We start from the raw sequence: 15,725 nt of genomic DNA on the forward strand, positions 1-15,725 counted from the left end.
TAAAATCTTCACCTGAAGGTTGATTAACATTGCTGGTTCGTGTCCCAGCTGTCTTCTGCCTGCGTCAGAAGTATAAGGTACTTAAAGTGGCTATTTACTTCTCTATAAATAAGGGGTCCATTAGCTGTAAATGATTTTTCTAACAAATGGCCAAGCAAGAATGCTTTAAAACGAGTAAGCTGCTATGTTTTTCACACTACAAAATGAACTTGGCTCATAACAGCACCAACAGACGCTTCCTTGATCTGTGTTAGGCCAGTCAGCCAGAATAAACACAAGAAATCTGCTAATAAAATCCACAATAATGAAGTGATGTTGCTCAAAACAAAGTTTCAAAATATGGAAGTCCAATTTCACAGTTTGTCTAAAAATAAAAAGCCTTCTTTCCAGAATATGTTAATGTTATTTATTTGCTAATCAAAGGAGCATTCTGAGTTTGCCAAAATAACAGAGACAGAAGACAAAATATACTGCGGATTTACTAAATTACGTTAAAGCTGAAAGCTTTGTTAACAAAGGTTTGTGATGAAAAAAAAAACAAAGAATGAAAGCCAAAACAGGCTGTACATACTCACCTTGTGACATTTGTCTTGAGTTTCTTGTAGTTCTTTGCTTTTAAGGTGCAGTTTCTTTTCCATTGAGTTGGTCTTAGCAGGAGAGTTGAGGCCTGCAGACACTGACCTGGGGCAACAACATTTACAGAAATTCTTGAAACGTAAATATTTCAACAATCAAACTGGTGCACATGATGTTGAAATGTGCACTGTAATAATTTGTTATTTAAACACAGAGACATATTCACTCTAACTAAGGGCAATGTTTTCTCTTTGGCGAGCGAGTTCCTGTCAACCTCTTTATAATCAACAGACCAGAGAGCGCAAAATGCTTCAAAAATCTTCCTCTTGTGCAACAAACTATGGAAAAAAAACATCAATTAAAAATGCAACAAATGACTCGAATGATCAGTCAGACTAATGAACAAGAATGGGGATCGGCTGGCATTCTTATATTGCCACATAAGGACATAACACATAACAGCAAGGCTTACAGTCATTGTATCTGTAATGAAGTCGGTCAAAAAGCAGACACAACACCCACACGTCATAAACGAGCAACAGAAACCAGGAGCATAAAAGCTGACTCAACCTTCCCTTTGGAGTTGGTGACTGAAGAATATCTAGTGATGACAATAATTCTCCTGACAACAATTAGGACAACAGAACAGCTGAGCAATTTTTATGCAGAGCAATTTGTATATATATTTTTCTGCTGCAGTATGATTAGGACAAAACAGACGGCATGAACAAAACGGACCTGCAGACCCGGGAATGTTTGCTGTTAGCCTGACAAAATAATTTGACAGGAGAATTTGGGCTATGCTGTTGCGTGGGGCTGGTCTCCAGAAGGCTCAGTGTGAGTACAATACACTCTTTTTTTGTTGTTATTTGTATAAAGTAATGTTCTATTTTGTTTCCATTCTCTGCAGCAACCGAGAGCACCAAGTGAATTTTTCCCATTTTGTTGACCAGAGACAAGGCAACTATGAATAGAGGTCCTCTAAATAAATGAATGAATCTGTATGAATGAGTTCACAAACACTGCAGAGGGATCTTTAATAAAGTTGACTCAGACTGAGTCACAGTGTTAAAAATAATCACGAAAGCAAGCACTGCTCCCTTTGCCTCTCTGCACCGAGAAGCATCCCCCTGAAACACACACACAACATATATACAGTATACAGAAAAGTGTGTGCACACACATTTGGCTCATACTGCTGAAACAAAAACAGCAACACCCTAGGCAGTCCTTTTTCACAGGCCTCTAGATTAAACAGAAGCATTTCAGCCAGATGCCAATTAAAAATTGATGTTAGACATCAAAATTCAAGTGGGAGATGGGGGGTGGGGGGGGTTTTGTACAGATAATGTGGCCATTAAATAATTAGCTGGAGATTTTTGCTTGAGTTTCAGGAATCATAGGTAATACTTTAATAGCGCTAAACATAATGTGACCATGAAGAATTTAAGTATTTAAAAGAGGGAAAATGTTAGACCACTCTTTCCACTGAGGAATGGGAGAGCTGTCATGTCTTTGAACTGTGGAGGAAAAAGAAATGAGTAACCAGTGCAAACTGCATTATTGAAGAGACTCAGAAAGACAATGACACAAAGAAAGTTAAAAGGCTTAGCAGCACTCATCAGGTACGCAAAAGGATGGATAACAGTCATGTAAGGAAGAAACAAACACGTAATACTAACAAGCAGTGTGATGAAAACAAGGCAACCTCTGGGGAAATCTTTTGTAGGACATGCAAAATTCCCAATAACAATTTCTTCTTTCAATTTGTGCTTAAAATAAAATAACACACAAACACACACACACACAAAATAATGTGTGTATATACACATATTTTTTTCTCTGTTGTTAATATAAGTGATAGCAGACTCTTCTTCTCCTGCCATTGCCAACATTTTTTGGTCATTCATGTGCTACATGTCCTGGGGCAGTTTGTTCAAAAGGGTTCCCCATGTAAAGCTTTGACCATGATGGCACCACTGTAAATGGCGGGAATTCAGTACAAACACTTTTTTTCCCCCTAAAAGCCCATGAATGTCCTCAACGGATTTCCTGCATACTGTGTGACCAGTTGCCAAGACACCTTGTAAAACAAAAATCATAGCCTATATGACAGGATTACATTTGACGCCAATGAAGGAACAATGGGCACCCATATACCTTTACCCAGTATCGGTAGATATTTGGCACAACGTTGGATGCCTGACCAGACAGACTGACCTAATAACACCGTTTTATGTCCAGCTCCAAACAGGCAAAAAACGGATATTTATAAACTGTAAATACTGCACATGTTGTATTAACCATCTCAGAATTTCCTTAATCCAGCCAAAAATCCTAAAAATGTCATTTTTTATGGGTGTTTAGTATGATTTTCCGACACCATACCACAGACAGCTTCTTATAAATTTGAGGCAAGTTTTTAAGAGGATTTTGCTGTTAAGTTTTTACTAATGAGGAGTCAGACAGACAAGTTCAAAAAGGAGAAGAAAAAAAAAATAAAAAAAAATAGCAGGAACCCCCAAAACAGATGATTAGCATTTCATTATGCCTGGCTCTAGGTTCATTTCTCTTTCCTATTTGGCATTGTAATGAAGAATGTGTACACGGATATGCATGCTCCCACACACGCAACACAATTCTGACACATCTTATGAACACTGAGCTCCTCTTAATCAAATGCAGCATAGAAAATGACTGGCTTCTGTTAAAAACCTTGAACAGATGACTGATGGTGTAACAGCAAGGGACATAGACATTAGAAGAGGGAGAAATAACAGGAGGAGATGAGACGGGTAAAGATGGGGGGTGGGGACTGGGAGAAAAAAAAAAAAACATCACGGTTGTAACCATAGAAATAATTCTCTCCCCCAATCTGAGCTCTCATCCTTTCTCCAGTCTAATCTGCTAATGCTTTTTCTCCATTTCTGTTGCCGCTGCTGTCATGATCTGCAGTCTCCAGCACCATTAACCTCCGAGAGCACTAGCATGGGGCTGCAAGAACAAAAACCCATCCTCTTGCTTTATTATCAGGGGTTAAGAAGCCAAACACAATTAGGTATAATTACAGTCCCAAAACCCATGCCGTAAAAGTCAGGAGCCCATTATGCTTCACAGTAACAGAGAAGGCACAATAACAGCAGTGAGGGTGGGAGTGTGTCTATGTGTGGGGTTCCACTTCTCAGCAAACCTCATCGGCACACTCAGCCGCATACCAATCAGAGTCGATGGCAAGATAACACCAGCTAACATCCTCTGAGCCATTCATTTGATCTATCTGCGCACTGGATCACTTACGTGTGATCTGAAGGTACAAAAACAAGAAGTCAGTAGGAGAGAGCACCACAGAACAGGGGGATCCCTCCCTTTTCTCATTCCTTGTCTGACACAGCATATGGCCAAACCCTTTTTGGCCCCAACAGGCACAACACTAATGACAGGGACAATACCAACTGCCCTGGGCACCATGCTAGGTCACCTGAAACAAGGCTACCTGGAAATTGTTGCCGTGGTAATGAGGAGACTAATGGCAGAACAGCATTCAGTACTAGCATGTGGTCTTTAACCAACAAAAGGTATTAGAAAGGTGCATGCAGGAGGTCTCTGCATTGTCTAAAGAAAAAACAGGCTTTAGTCTACTTTGAATGATCCCAACAATGACTAGTAAACAGGTACCACTTACTCAGTTTTGGCCAATAGTATCAACGCTCTGCTGAAGAACCAGCCTAGAAAAGGCAGATCCTGGCCCTGGAAGCCCGCCGGCGGAGCTCCTTGCTGGGCTGCTGAGGCTGGCCAGGGGGCTGCCTGCTCCGGCTCCTCAAAATTAGAGGTGTCATCTTCAGCATGCAATGCAGGAACGAAAGGCGGGAGAACTGCAGGGGAAGAGGATGAGAGGTGGGAATAAGAGAGAGGGCAAGGGAAAAAGGAAGCTGCTATGAACAAGGTACTTAAAAAAATGTTTAAAAAAAAAAAAAACACAAGGAGAAAGGGGAGAGAAAGGAAGGGAGGAGGAATAGAGAGCGGAGAGTGGTGGGAGCCTAGAGTGCAGTAAGTCGCGCGTTGATGCACATGCTGCCTCTGTCCCTCCCTCCTCTCTCTCGCGCTCTCTCATACACACATGCTCACTCACTCTCTCACTGCAGCAGAGCAAGCTAATCAGCTGGACGCAAAGCTGATGCATAAAGCTCCATCCGTGTTCAGTTGTGAATAAACAAGGATGATATTTTTAATGCAGACATTTGTACATATATTTATTTTGAGGTTTTTTGCTACTACTCAAACAAAATCATTAACAAAGAGAAAAATAAATAAAGAAAAACTATAAATCTAAACACTTTACCATAGACAAACAGCTGTCAGTGGTAAGAGGCAACCACGGGCATAGTAATGTCATATAATTACTTTCTAATAGGGGGGGGGGTCATCTGCAGAAAAAACCTATTTGGTAGAGCCAAAACAAACACTCATCACCCCTGCAGATACACTTGTGAATTACAGTAGCACTGTAGGCATGTGCTTCTTCAATGTGACCATGCTTCACTGAAATTATCTATTAATTTGAGTGTTATGGGTGTGTTTTCCAATGGCCAGTCAGGGGAAACTGTGAAACTCACTGGCAACAATGACGTTCAACAAACGCACTTGTATTTCCGCTACAAAGAGCATGTCTGGTGTCGCCTGCGTAAACGATGCGTGCTGCATCTGTTGAGAAGCAGATGAGTCGCAGATCTTAACGGTCTGCCTTGCCTTCCTCAGAAAAAAAACTGGCTTACTGCCAACAGTGCACAGAATCTCATTATTTTACTATAGACAACACCAACGCTATTGTTGTCTATGAGCTCACCCCCTGAACACACACACACGTAGACTAGATGTTGTTGGGTGGGGGTTTGGGTTGTTGTTTTTTTGTTTATATATAAAAGAATAAAAAAAGAAACCCAAGCATTAGAATTTGACAGCCAGTAAGATATCAACTGTGTCGTAACACAATTATAACAAGAATGTGTCATTTCAAGTGAAATTGAGCATGTCCACTAAAAAGACTGCAGAGGAGTCTCAAAGGAGAGGAATCTCCTCACCTTGTCGCAAGTTGTTCCAGTCGACACTGGAGAAGAAAGAGTGACAGTGGAGTCCCTGGAAACCCAGTCGCTCCTTTGCACCACAAAGTAAGCTCTGTACCAAGTCTACAAACTGCTTACTGGTACGTGGCTCCTCTGGAAACTTTAAGCAACGCTGTAGGCAAAAAAAATGAACAAGAATTGAATACATAATTTATAGACTGATTAAATATTGCCTAAATTAGACTGCATATATTACTGATTGTAACAGGAATACTGATTAGACTATTTGTGTCTGATCTGTAATAGAGATTGAATACATAAACAATGACAATGTCAGCACCTGGAAGTTAAGGATGTTGTAGATAGTCTTGGTCGAAGTGGCTTCAGAAAAAGGTGACCGGGCATAAATCATCTCATAGGCAATGACCCCAAGGGACCACCAATCACACTCAACTCCATAGGTGCTGTTAGAACCCCCATTCATGGCTGTCAGGACTTCAGGGGAAAGAAAGTCCTGGGTTCCAACAGGCACTGTGGGAGTGGCCACCTGGGAAAACATAACAGAAACTCTGTAATGTCACTGCGAAGAACAGTGAAGTTAATACATATAGCAAAGTCTATATTCGACTTACCGTTTTGTTAGCAGTCAGCCTGGCAGCTGATCCAAAGTCAGCCAGCTTAATATGACCAGTCCGATCAATGAGAATATTCTCTGGTTTGACATCTCTGTAAGTGGATAGTTTAGTAGAAATTTGAGACTGCTTTTACAGAGCTGTTTGCTGTCTGAGTACTGTAAAATGCTCTACTGCTCCAAGCATAACGGAGACATTTGCAAACTCCACGGTGTTTTTATATCATGTGCCATCACACTCTACACTAAATTAGTTAAAGTGATAACAATTCTCATGTACAGGATCCGGTTATTGTGGCCTTTTCAATGAACATTTTTAATATAGACCTGGAAGTCGAGAAACCCACTCTACGGGAACACTGCCACTCCTTCATTGATCATGTTTTACTGTTAAGCCTTACTTGGCTAATCCTCTATCAATAACAGGTTGGATTTGGTAGCGGGTATTTTACCTGTGGACGTAGCCCAACTGGTGGACAGCATGAATGGCCTCTACCAGCTCAGCCAAATAAAATCGAGCCATGGACTCATCAAACTGATCCTCATATCGGTTTAGGAGAGACATCAGGTCACCGCCTGGCAAGTACTCCATCGCCTGAAAGCATATGTGTGTAAAGTGAGGAACTGGCAGGATAAGACTATAACCAGTGTATGGCATTTGAAGGATTGTGTGTTGTTGTTGAAGGCTGTAAAAGCTTTAAGAACGCCTCTAAATGTGTCTATATTTAGAAGGAAAAACAAAGCAACAAGTGTAGGGCCATGTGTTTGAGCTTACATCAAAGCTCTGCTCAGCATAAGCTTATAGGGTGGTTCACCTCATTATAGATTCAGTTATATAACACCGGGTACTATTGCTGATTTATCTATGATACTGCAGTCAAAGCATTCCTGTTCAATTGCTAAAAATATGTCAAGAATAAATGCATAATCCCAGTGTAGCCTAGAATGAACGATCATAGGATGAAAGAAGACACATTTAAGTCAAAGCAACATACTGCAAACATAACATAGCTCATTTGAAGACATGTAGTTTTTAAAGTTTGGAAAAATAAATCAGCCTTGGTTAATTTTGCCTAAAATTCTGTTTTTTCCTGCTGTCTGCACACTGAGATAAAAGGTGCCGTGCCAAGTTGATTTGAGCTATATGTTTAAAGCCATACAGCCATAAACAGGCAAAGCCCATGCACATGAATGGTCAGCGAGTCTCAATGAACGGGAGCATTCTCCAGTGTTACCTAGCAACAGGGAGACTGGGTGCCTCTCTGACACACGGATAAAGATGGATGCTTTGTATTTTCCTCCATGCTCAGTTAGGGAGCACAGAGACAGAGGGGGAGTGAAAAAAAAAAGAGGAGGAAGAATTGAAACAGATATGCAGGGGACATAAAGGAAGGTATATAGATGGTGAAAGAGAAAAACAATGGGCAGGATAAAATATAAGGCCCGGCTGCACAAGAAACTGACTGCACTCTTTCCTACTACCTAAGACAGCCTTGATCATAAGGAAAAATACAGATTGATTGTACGGTTAACAGCTAACTGTAACTGACAAAGTGCTAAGATTGCATTATTAAAGGGATATGTTTCCCCCTTTAATTAGTTATTCATACATTAACACAACATAAAGAGTATACATTCACTGGGTGTTTTAAATGGTAAACAGTAAGTTCAGTTCCTGATTTCCCTCCTCATTTTTTACAGTGATAGCTTAAAAAAATGTGATACTGTTGTGTTAGTTGCAGTAAGCTTTTAATTTCAAGCAAAACTAGGTCCAAAGATTGCTCACAGCATCTAAGAAGCCACAGGAGGAGTCAGCAATGAATTGTGTGATTTATCTGAACAAAATCCTGGTCACTGTGGGATGTACTGATGGCTAGCCTGCAAGCTAACATGACACTATAACAAAAATAATGACTTCTTAAGGATGAAACCTTTTTCCCCCCTGCTACAAACAGATTTGTCACTTTATAATTCCTCCTTCACATGCCATTTTGAGTGACTGCCAGTTTTGTTGGTCAAATTTTGAAAATCAAACATAGAAAGCAGGTGACAAGACAAATTTTGATGACTGTATTTCTAGGGTTCATGTATAGTGTGGGTTTTTGTTTTACTTCTGAGTCTAGCCAATTTCCCACAGTATAATTTTAGAGTTTGGGGGAATACATGGTGTGCTTATGATACTTTGAGTGACAGCCAACAGGTCATACCAACAAAGCTCAACTCATTTTTATTTATTTATTTATTTTTCATAGCACCAAATCACAACAGGAGTTTCCTCAAGGGGCTTTATATTGCAAGGTAAAGACCCTACAATAATAGAAACACTATGCAACAGTAGGAAGGAAAAACTCACTTTTAACAGGAAGAAACCTCCGGCAGAACCGGGCTCAGGGAAGGGCAGCTATCTACTATGACCAGCTAGGAAGCCACTATACGGTCAGTACTATTTTGTAACACTGGTACTAACATTACATCGAGGCCTACACTACAAAATACAAGGCCTGTGCTTTATACATGAAATACAGCACAAATATTGTATTAGTAATTGCAGTATGTTGTGTGTGCGATTTTCTCTCTGTGTTACAAAAGATCCTTAAAACATTCTTTTGAATCAGACAAATTTAGCAAACTAGTCATTTCAGTTCATCCTTAAGATAAAAAAAGAAGAAAAAAAAATGTGCCGCAGTCTCACCAGGTAAACATGATCTTTATCCTGGAAGGCATACAGCAGCTGTGGGATCCAGGGACTACTGTTCAGAGCCAAGATCCTCCGCTCCTCTTCATGAAAAATCACCTTTGAAGAGTTAGAAGGAAGGTGTGCAATGAGCAGTTATACTGTTTGAAATGTAAGCAATACAAAGATTTACTGTGATTAGTATAATGGCCATATAAACAGATGTGTCTGAAACACAGAAAATTCCATATTAAGAAACTGAATGTGGGTTAAATGTAATTGCATTTTATTTCAGATAAAACTGCTTTTAATCAAACTTTTTCTGGTGATTAGAATTCTTGCCCTTCTTGTCTAGCTTCAGTTCTTGTTCCCTCTTTTTATAAGCGACAGATCATCTAAATTACACAAAACTGTCACAGGTGGCACGAAGAAGACATTTCTTCTTCATTAAAACTGTTCATTCTTCAGCTCCCTTTGTGTCACAGCTCATGTACTATTCTGACGGAGATCTGTCCGATTAGTCATATGCCAGAGAGCACAGCTGTGAAATATTGGATCCAAGTGACATTTGTTGTGCTTAGCCCTACAGCACTCTCCAGTGGACTTTTTTAGGACTACAAATTTTGAACACTAAGTAGCTAAGACACTTCAATACTCCTGAGGAAATCATTTTAATGGTGGACTATTATAACAAAAAATGATAAAATAATTATCCATCCCATGCATCCTGGTTAACTGGTGTTTCTAAATTGCTCATAGGTCTGAATGTGAGAGTGAATTGTTGTCTCTGTGTCAAAATAATTAAATAAATACTTTTCAATAAATGCTTTTATTACATGATTATTCTCAGTGAATTTCATTCTGACAGAAATCCATCTCAAGTACATGAACCTTTCCACTCCCATACATAGCTTTAGATGGACTCTAAATCTACCCGTTTTATAGGGTTTCTACTTGTGGTAGTGAGCAAACCACAGGTGGCATTATAAACATGAATAAAACATTAATAATGGGCATTTGTTCCAGTAATCTATGACAGTGTATCCAAAGAAATCCTGAAACAAAAGCTACAGTCTTGAGAAAAAGTTTTTTTCAGCAGTCTATGCAGTCATGTGAAAAATGAAGTACACCCTTACTGTGTATGAATTAAGAGGGTAAGTAGCAGCCAGGTGCTGCTGATCACCAGCAAATGTGATCACCTCTGCAAAAACAGAAGTTCAACAAAGTAATCCAAAGGTCAGATGGCCCAATATTCAAAGAAATTGCTAAAGCTACACCCAAACTAGGTCATGTAACTTAACAATGACCCCAAGCACAGCAACAAATCTGCAACAGAATGACTGAAAAAGAAAAGAATCAAGGTGTTGCAATGGTCCAGTCCTCAACTAGACTGAAAAGTCTAGAGGAACCTTAAGATAGCTGTGCATAAACAAATTTTCACAAACCTCTGCAAACAGAAGCAACGTTGTAAAGCTACAAAACTGTAAAGTGCACAAGACTGCTACAATGGAATCCTTAAAACTTTCTTTTTCACGCAACTTTAAATGGAACCAGCATACATTTATTTTAGTACTCTCACCTCTGGTTTTCCTTCTGGAAAAAAACTATTAACAAATAAATAGTAAACTACCAAAATTTCCTTTTTTGCGTCCCAGATATGGATATCAAAACTCTCTGGTACGATGTAGTTCTTAGAGGATGAAACTTACATTTTCTTGAGTGCGTAAAACTGTCTTCTTCATGACTTTAAGTGCACAAACACCTCCAGTAGCCTTCTCTCGGACAACGCGGACTTCAGCAAAACGACCCCGACCCACCACTGCACGCAGGTCAAAGTCTTGAAGCCCGGGCTGTAGGGCCCGCAGCTCCGAGACAACTTCGGAAACTGTTTCAAAAAGCACGAACAGCTCAGCACAGCACAAACAACTTTTTCACCCTTTATGGATTCAAAATTTGAAGTAAAACCTTTAAGACATTTTTTTGAATGCGAACAATCAGCTAAATACCTTATTCTAACTAGAACCACAGCAACATACTCTTAGTACAATTATCAAAGTCCACCTTGCAGATATTACAAAAAATGCATATGCCTTGTAGTATGCTAAAGAGCATTTTAAAACTGTGCATCACAAATATAACTGCTCTGAATCAATTTCATCAGTTGATATAATCAGGCTCTGTTAAAACGGATATGACTGATAAATAGAACAAACAAAAAAATCTTGCTCATATTTAAAATGTATGCTTACATTTATTGACGAAGTTTGCCACATGATGTATCTTCATAAGTTCTGGGGAAGTGCACTCTTGGTAGAGAAGCAGCAAAGCATCCAGAAACTCTTCCCGACCTAAAGTGCATCCTCCCTGCTCCCCACACAGACTCAGTCGTCCCTGAAAACAATACACAAACAAGAAAAGTGGAGTCCACAGGAGACTGTTATTTGGGATGTTTTTAAACTGAATTTTAAGAGATCGAGCTGATGCTGATTTTAAGCTGATGCTGATTTTAAGCTGATGCTGATTTTAAGCTGATACATTACTTTACCTGAAACAGCTGGTTGAGTCGTGAGCTGCGGCTAGTGATAGGGTCAGCAGAGGAAGACGGTGTTTTCAGGTTTCCCTGACTCACGTATTTAAACTTCAGCATGGTCTCTTCACAGCATAAAACCAGGTAGCAAGTCGAGGTTTAAATCCAGAGCGTTAACGAAATATTGATACCTACGGACCAAGGAAAAGCTGTCACTTGGTGTCAACAACATGCCCCCCTTTAGCGCGCTAAGCTAACGGTGGGTAACGTTCGCTTTCTAACTTAGCTTATAAAAAAAGAACATTAAAGACGAAACACTCTTGACATATGAATAAAATTAAAGCGGTCTGTTAGGAAATTACTCACCAGCTTGTCATTTAGGTAGCTATCATACTCTTTTTAAGTTACATAGGCATATTTATGTGCTTAAGAGCACACTATTTTCTACACGGCCAACCTGTTTCCGGTCAACTTTCAAATTTTGCGCGTTGCCCGCCCAGCTCACGAGCCTGCTGAATGAATCTTGGTTCTGATTGGATGTTCCATTTTATGTGGGCGGGCATAAATGCAGTTGTTAACCAATGAAAGTTGAGCACACCAAGGAATGCTGGGTAAGGTTCTGAAGAGGGGGGGTGATCGTGTTTTTATCAACAAAACAGTGCCTGAATATCACAGTTAGTTTACAATCTAACAAAGTGCCTAATAGTAGAAAAATGTATAAAAATAACAAGAATTTTATGAGCATTAATTACAGTTCCCCAAAGTTAAAAAGAAACGGGGCCTGACTAGATTCAAAGACTCAGAAGAACCAAACATCAGGTCGACAGTGATTAAATAATTGAAAAGGAATAACAGGTTATCAGTGGTGGTGTAGCAAGGATTTCTAGTGTCACAAGAAAAACAAAGCTTTTTTTTCACATCACGCACCCTTCTAATGCAAATTATTAATAGTCGATAATTATTTCTTTCTGGTCTGAATTATTATTTACTTAATTTTAATATACTTATAAGTTTGTTTGTCTAATTCACAGATCGTTTTAACACTCTCACTCCAATCCCATGTATTAATTTATACAAAATAAATGGCACTGAATAATTTACAAATAACCAGAATCAGGGCTAAAACCTTTATTTCCAACAGAGATGCATGGTTCATTTTTTCAGTTCCAGTTTTCCAAAACTGCTTGGTCAGTTAGCATAAACCAATAAAGAGCTTTAATAAGGAGAGACTAAGGACTGGCCAGCTGCCTTCAGCATTCACCAGTTTCTGTGGAAGGTGTCAGAGGTGGGAGTTTAAGCTTGGGGCTGAGTTTGGGATTTGGGGTTGGGAGTAGGGTTAGGATTAGGATTGGGATTGGGTGGTGTAGGGGCAGGGGCTGGAGCTGGGGCTGGGTCTGGACCAGGAGCTGGGGCGGGGGCAGGGGCAGGGGCAATATAGCACCCTCTCTTATGCCACTGCATGTCCCGCACACGTCGGACGGACTGGATCTGAGGTGCAGTGGCTCCCCAATCATTCCAGTGCTTGAAGTCTCCTTGCTCAAACACATACTGGCGCCCTCTGTAGCCTGGATACATGTATCCTACCCACCTTCATGAGGAAGAGAAACAGTATCACATTTCTGGGACAGTGATTTTTACGCAAATTTAGTATAATTTTGCACAAATGCACTTCTGTCTTACATTTCATGACTTCATTTCTGATAAGTGAAAATCAGTGTAGTGAGAGACTGAAAATGGTGAAACTTACGTTCCATTGACAGCCTTAGCACTGGCCACACGGTCTTGGAAACCATGAGCCCACAGACTGGGGACATCATCATCAACAATCTCCATTTTTCTGCCTTCAAAGCCAGCATTCTCAAACAGATGTAACTTGTGATCTGCACTGTCCTGCAGAAAATAAACAGTATATTTCCACATTTTTAACATCAACCCTTGCGAAATCACAAAAAGTCTGAGGTTAATTTAATTTCAGGTACTTACCACTTTCAGAGGCCTAAAGGAGCTCAGGCTGTAGCTACTCTGGCAGTTGGTCCAGGTGCTCCAACGAGGATACTCTCCCTTCTCCAGCACAAACAGCTCTCCAGCAAAACTTGGACGCTCAAACCCTACCCATCTGACAACATGGAAAATCAGCAAGCCATATAAATGCACACATTTATTGCAAGCAAGGGCAACAGCTAGAAAATAGGATCAGCATGCAGGGAAAATGAAGGAAGGGTAACTGAGTCACTCACGGTCCCGACTCCACAATGACTGAACCAACCCTTTGTGTCTTCTCCAGCACATCTTTACATTCACCAGATAGCTCCACCTTTTTTCCACGAAAGTTCTCATACTCAAAAACCGCCAGCTGCAACACAGGGACAGGTGGAGCAGTTGAATGATGCAGTCCATAATCCTGTGGTCTTTTTGAGCTTGTTTAACAGAAAAGTCCCTGTTGTTAAATCTGGTACCTTATATGTTGCTCCAGCCCCTCCTTGGCCCTTTTCTGCAGGCAGCTGGTCTGGGGTTCCCTGCTGGTCTGTCATTTTTAGTCTACAAAGCACAACAATGACATTTCTAGGTGTTAGATTAAATATATACACCTGATATACAGAATAAACATTCAAATAAAAATTATGAGATATGAGCTATTGACTTTATGCATGAAAAGAAAAGGTTTCCTGCAAGATTGGATTGCATAATACAGCTTATTGTTCAGAAATCAATCAGGAAGTAACTTGCAAACTTTTGTTTAGCTTACACAAATCTTACTTGTATCTGTTAGAGTAGTACACTAATAGTCCCTCTGGAGCCACACAGAAGAAGTTCTTGAGAGAAAACAAAAAAGGGAAAAGAATTATCTTGGTTCTTTTTCCCTTTTTCTTTTTTTTTCTTTACCTTGATGGCTTGTGCTTCAATGCACCCCGTACAAGCCACGTTTTCCGTCTTCCCTCTTTCTTTTCTTTGCCCTTTCTGTCTGTGACTGAGTGAGGATCTGTGTGGAGGCCTGGTGAGCGGTTGGTGGATGCCAGTGGGGGTATTTATGGTTTATTTCTAGCCACAGCAGCAAAAAGCCTGTTGATGCAGCAAGTCTGTCGCACCCATTGTGTCCATCACACTGCTTCTCAATAGGCTTGCCCTCTGTCCCTGGCACACTGGCAAGCGCTGCCCAGCTCTCTGCCCGTGCTGCCATCCTGACCATGATCCTATAGTGGCCACGAGCTCTGACTGCCAGCCAAGAGAATGAACAGAGATCAGTCTCACTCAGCACTATTGGCCCCACCCAGCTATCTTGCTCTCCACTCTCCAGTCTTCTACCCCTTTCTTTACCTTTCTCTTCATCCAGTTCTCAACAGAAATTGTGTCCAAATTGTTTCTTTATGTGCAATTTCAAAAGGATAGGCACATTTTTATTTTAAACATTTAAAAAAAATTAACTCCAAAAAAATGACAAGAACAAAAGGATTTGTAAAACACAATTAAAACAATATTATATATAAATTCAATTAACACTTTTTAGGCACACCTACTGCTTGTTATCTAATCAATCAATCGCATTGACCCTGAAACTGCATAAAAAAGTGCATTTAGGCATGTGGTCAAGACGGCCTCCTGAAGTTCAAATTGAGAATCAGAATGGAGCATAAAGGATGACTTAATTGACTTTGAATCTGGCATGGTACCAGATGGGCTGGTCTGAGTATGTCACAAAGTGCTGATCTACTGGGATTTAACACACAACCATCTCTACAGTTTACAGAGAATGGTTCAAAAAAGAGAAAATATCCAGTGAGCTGCAGTTCTCTGGGTGAAAATTCCTGGTTGATGCCAAAAGTTAGAGGACATTTGCCAAACTGCTTTGAGCTGGTAGGATGAAAAAAGTAACTTAAATAGCCATTTATTCCAACCAAGGTATGCAGAAGACCATCTCTGAACAAATGACACATTGAACCTTGAAGCAGATGGGACCACACTGGGTGCCACTCCCATCACCTAAGAACAAGAAACTGAGGCTACAGTTCAAACAGGCTCACCGGACAATTGGAAATTGGAAAAACGTTGCCCGATCTTGATTTCTGCTGTAACATTCAGAGCATAGAGTGAGAATTTGGCATAAACAAGATAACACTATGAATCCATCCTGGCTTATATCAATAGTTTGGGCTGCTGCTGGTGTGATGATGTGGGGGGATATTTTCTTGGCACCCTTTGCTACCAACTATTTAAACACTGCAGTCCACCTGAGTATTGTTGCTGACCCTGTCTATCCCT

At 40.3% G+C, this 15,725-nt stretch overlaps 2 protein-coding genes across 8 annotated transcripts in view; both read right to left on the bottom strand.

The window, feature by feature from the left end:
• Nucleotides 1-11,991, bottom strand: part of cita (citron rho-interacting serine/threonine kinase a) — a 36,290-nt gene extending 24,299 nt beyond the window's left edge. For all 7 annotated transcript variants that reach the window (XM_019358751.2, XM_005469264.3, XM_013269149.3 and 4 more), the window contains exons 1-11: nucleotides 11,835-11,991; nucleotides 11,487-11,659; nucleotides 11,191-11,332; nucleotides 10,651-10,826; nucleotides 8,960-9,061; nucleotides 6,720-6,862; nucleotides 6,269-6,362; nucleotides 5,977-6,183; nucleotides 5,655-5,808; nucleotides 4,259-4,448; nucleotides 576-681 (exon numbers count right to left, since the gene is read on the bottom strand). In XM_019358751.2, the coding sequence (XP_019214296.1) occupies nucleotides 576-681; nucleotides 4,259-4,448; nucleotides 5,655-5,808; nucleotides 5,977-6,183; nucleotides 6,269-6,362; nucleotides 6,720-6,862; nucleotides 8,960-9,061; nucleotides 10,651-10,826; nucleotides 11,191-11,332; nucleotides 11,487-11,588 (1,416 nt within the window). In that variant the 5' untranslated portion in view covers nucleotides 11,589-11,659; nucleotides 11,835-11,991. The remainder of the gene's footprint in view (nucleotides 1-575; nucleotides 682-4,258; nucleotides 4,449-5,654; nucleotides 5,809-5,976; nucleotides 6,184-6,268; nucleotides 6,363-6,719; nucleotides 6,863-8,959; nucleotides 9,062-10,650; nucleotides 10,827-11,190; nucleotides 11,333-11,486; nucleotides 11,660-11,834) is intronic.
• A 603-nt stretch (nucleotides 11,992-12,594) lies between these two features.
• Nucleotides 12,595-14,641, bottom strand: LOC100700174 (beta-crystallin B3). The gene is made up of 6 exons (XM_003441557.4): nucleotides 14,352-14,641; nucleotides 13,925-14,006; nucleotides 13,706-13,821; nucleotides 13,452-13,584; nucleotides 13,216-13,358; nucleotides 12,595-13,056 (listed from the first exon to the last, which is right to left on the bottom strand). The coding sequence occupies exons 2-6, from the start codon at nucleotides 13,997-13,999 to the stop codon at nucleotides 12,762-12,764; spliced, it is 762 nt and encodes a 253-aa protein (XP_003441605.1). The 5' UTR covers nucleotides 14,000-14,006; nucleotides 14,352-14,641; the 3' UTR covers nucleotides 12,595-12,761.
• Between the last annotated feature and the right edge of the window lie 1,084 nt (nucleotides 14,642-15,725).

Source organism: Oreochromis niloticus, linkage group LG5 (genome assembly GCF_001858045.2).
Source record: "Oreochromis niloticus isolate F11D_XX linkage group LG5, O_niloticus_UMD_NMBU, whole genome shotgun sequence".
Classification (NCBI taxonomy): domain Eukaryota; kingdom Metazoa; phylum Chordata; class Actinopteri; order Cichliformes; family Cichlidae; genus Oreochromis; species Oreochromis niloticus.

What these genes read in the sequence shown, in the direction of transcription:
- LOC100700174 (XM_003441557.4), bottom strand. Translation starts at nt 13,999, where the DNA reads ATGACAGACCAGCAGGGAACCCCAGACCAGCTGCCTGCAGAAAAGGGC. An exon ending in GTCATTGTGGAGTCGGGACC is followed by an intron (nt 13,585 to 13,705) that starts GTGAGTGACTCA and finishes CCATGTTGTCAG; the next exon opens with ATGGGTAGGGTTTGAGCGTC. An exon ending in CCTTTAGGCCTCTGAAAGTG is followed by an intron (nt 13,359 to 13,451) that starts GTAAGTACCTGA and finishes TATTTTCTGCAG; the next exon opens with GACAGTGCAGATCACAAGTT.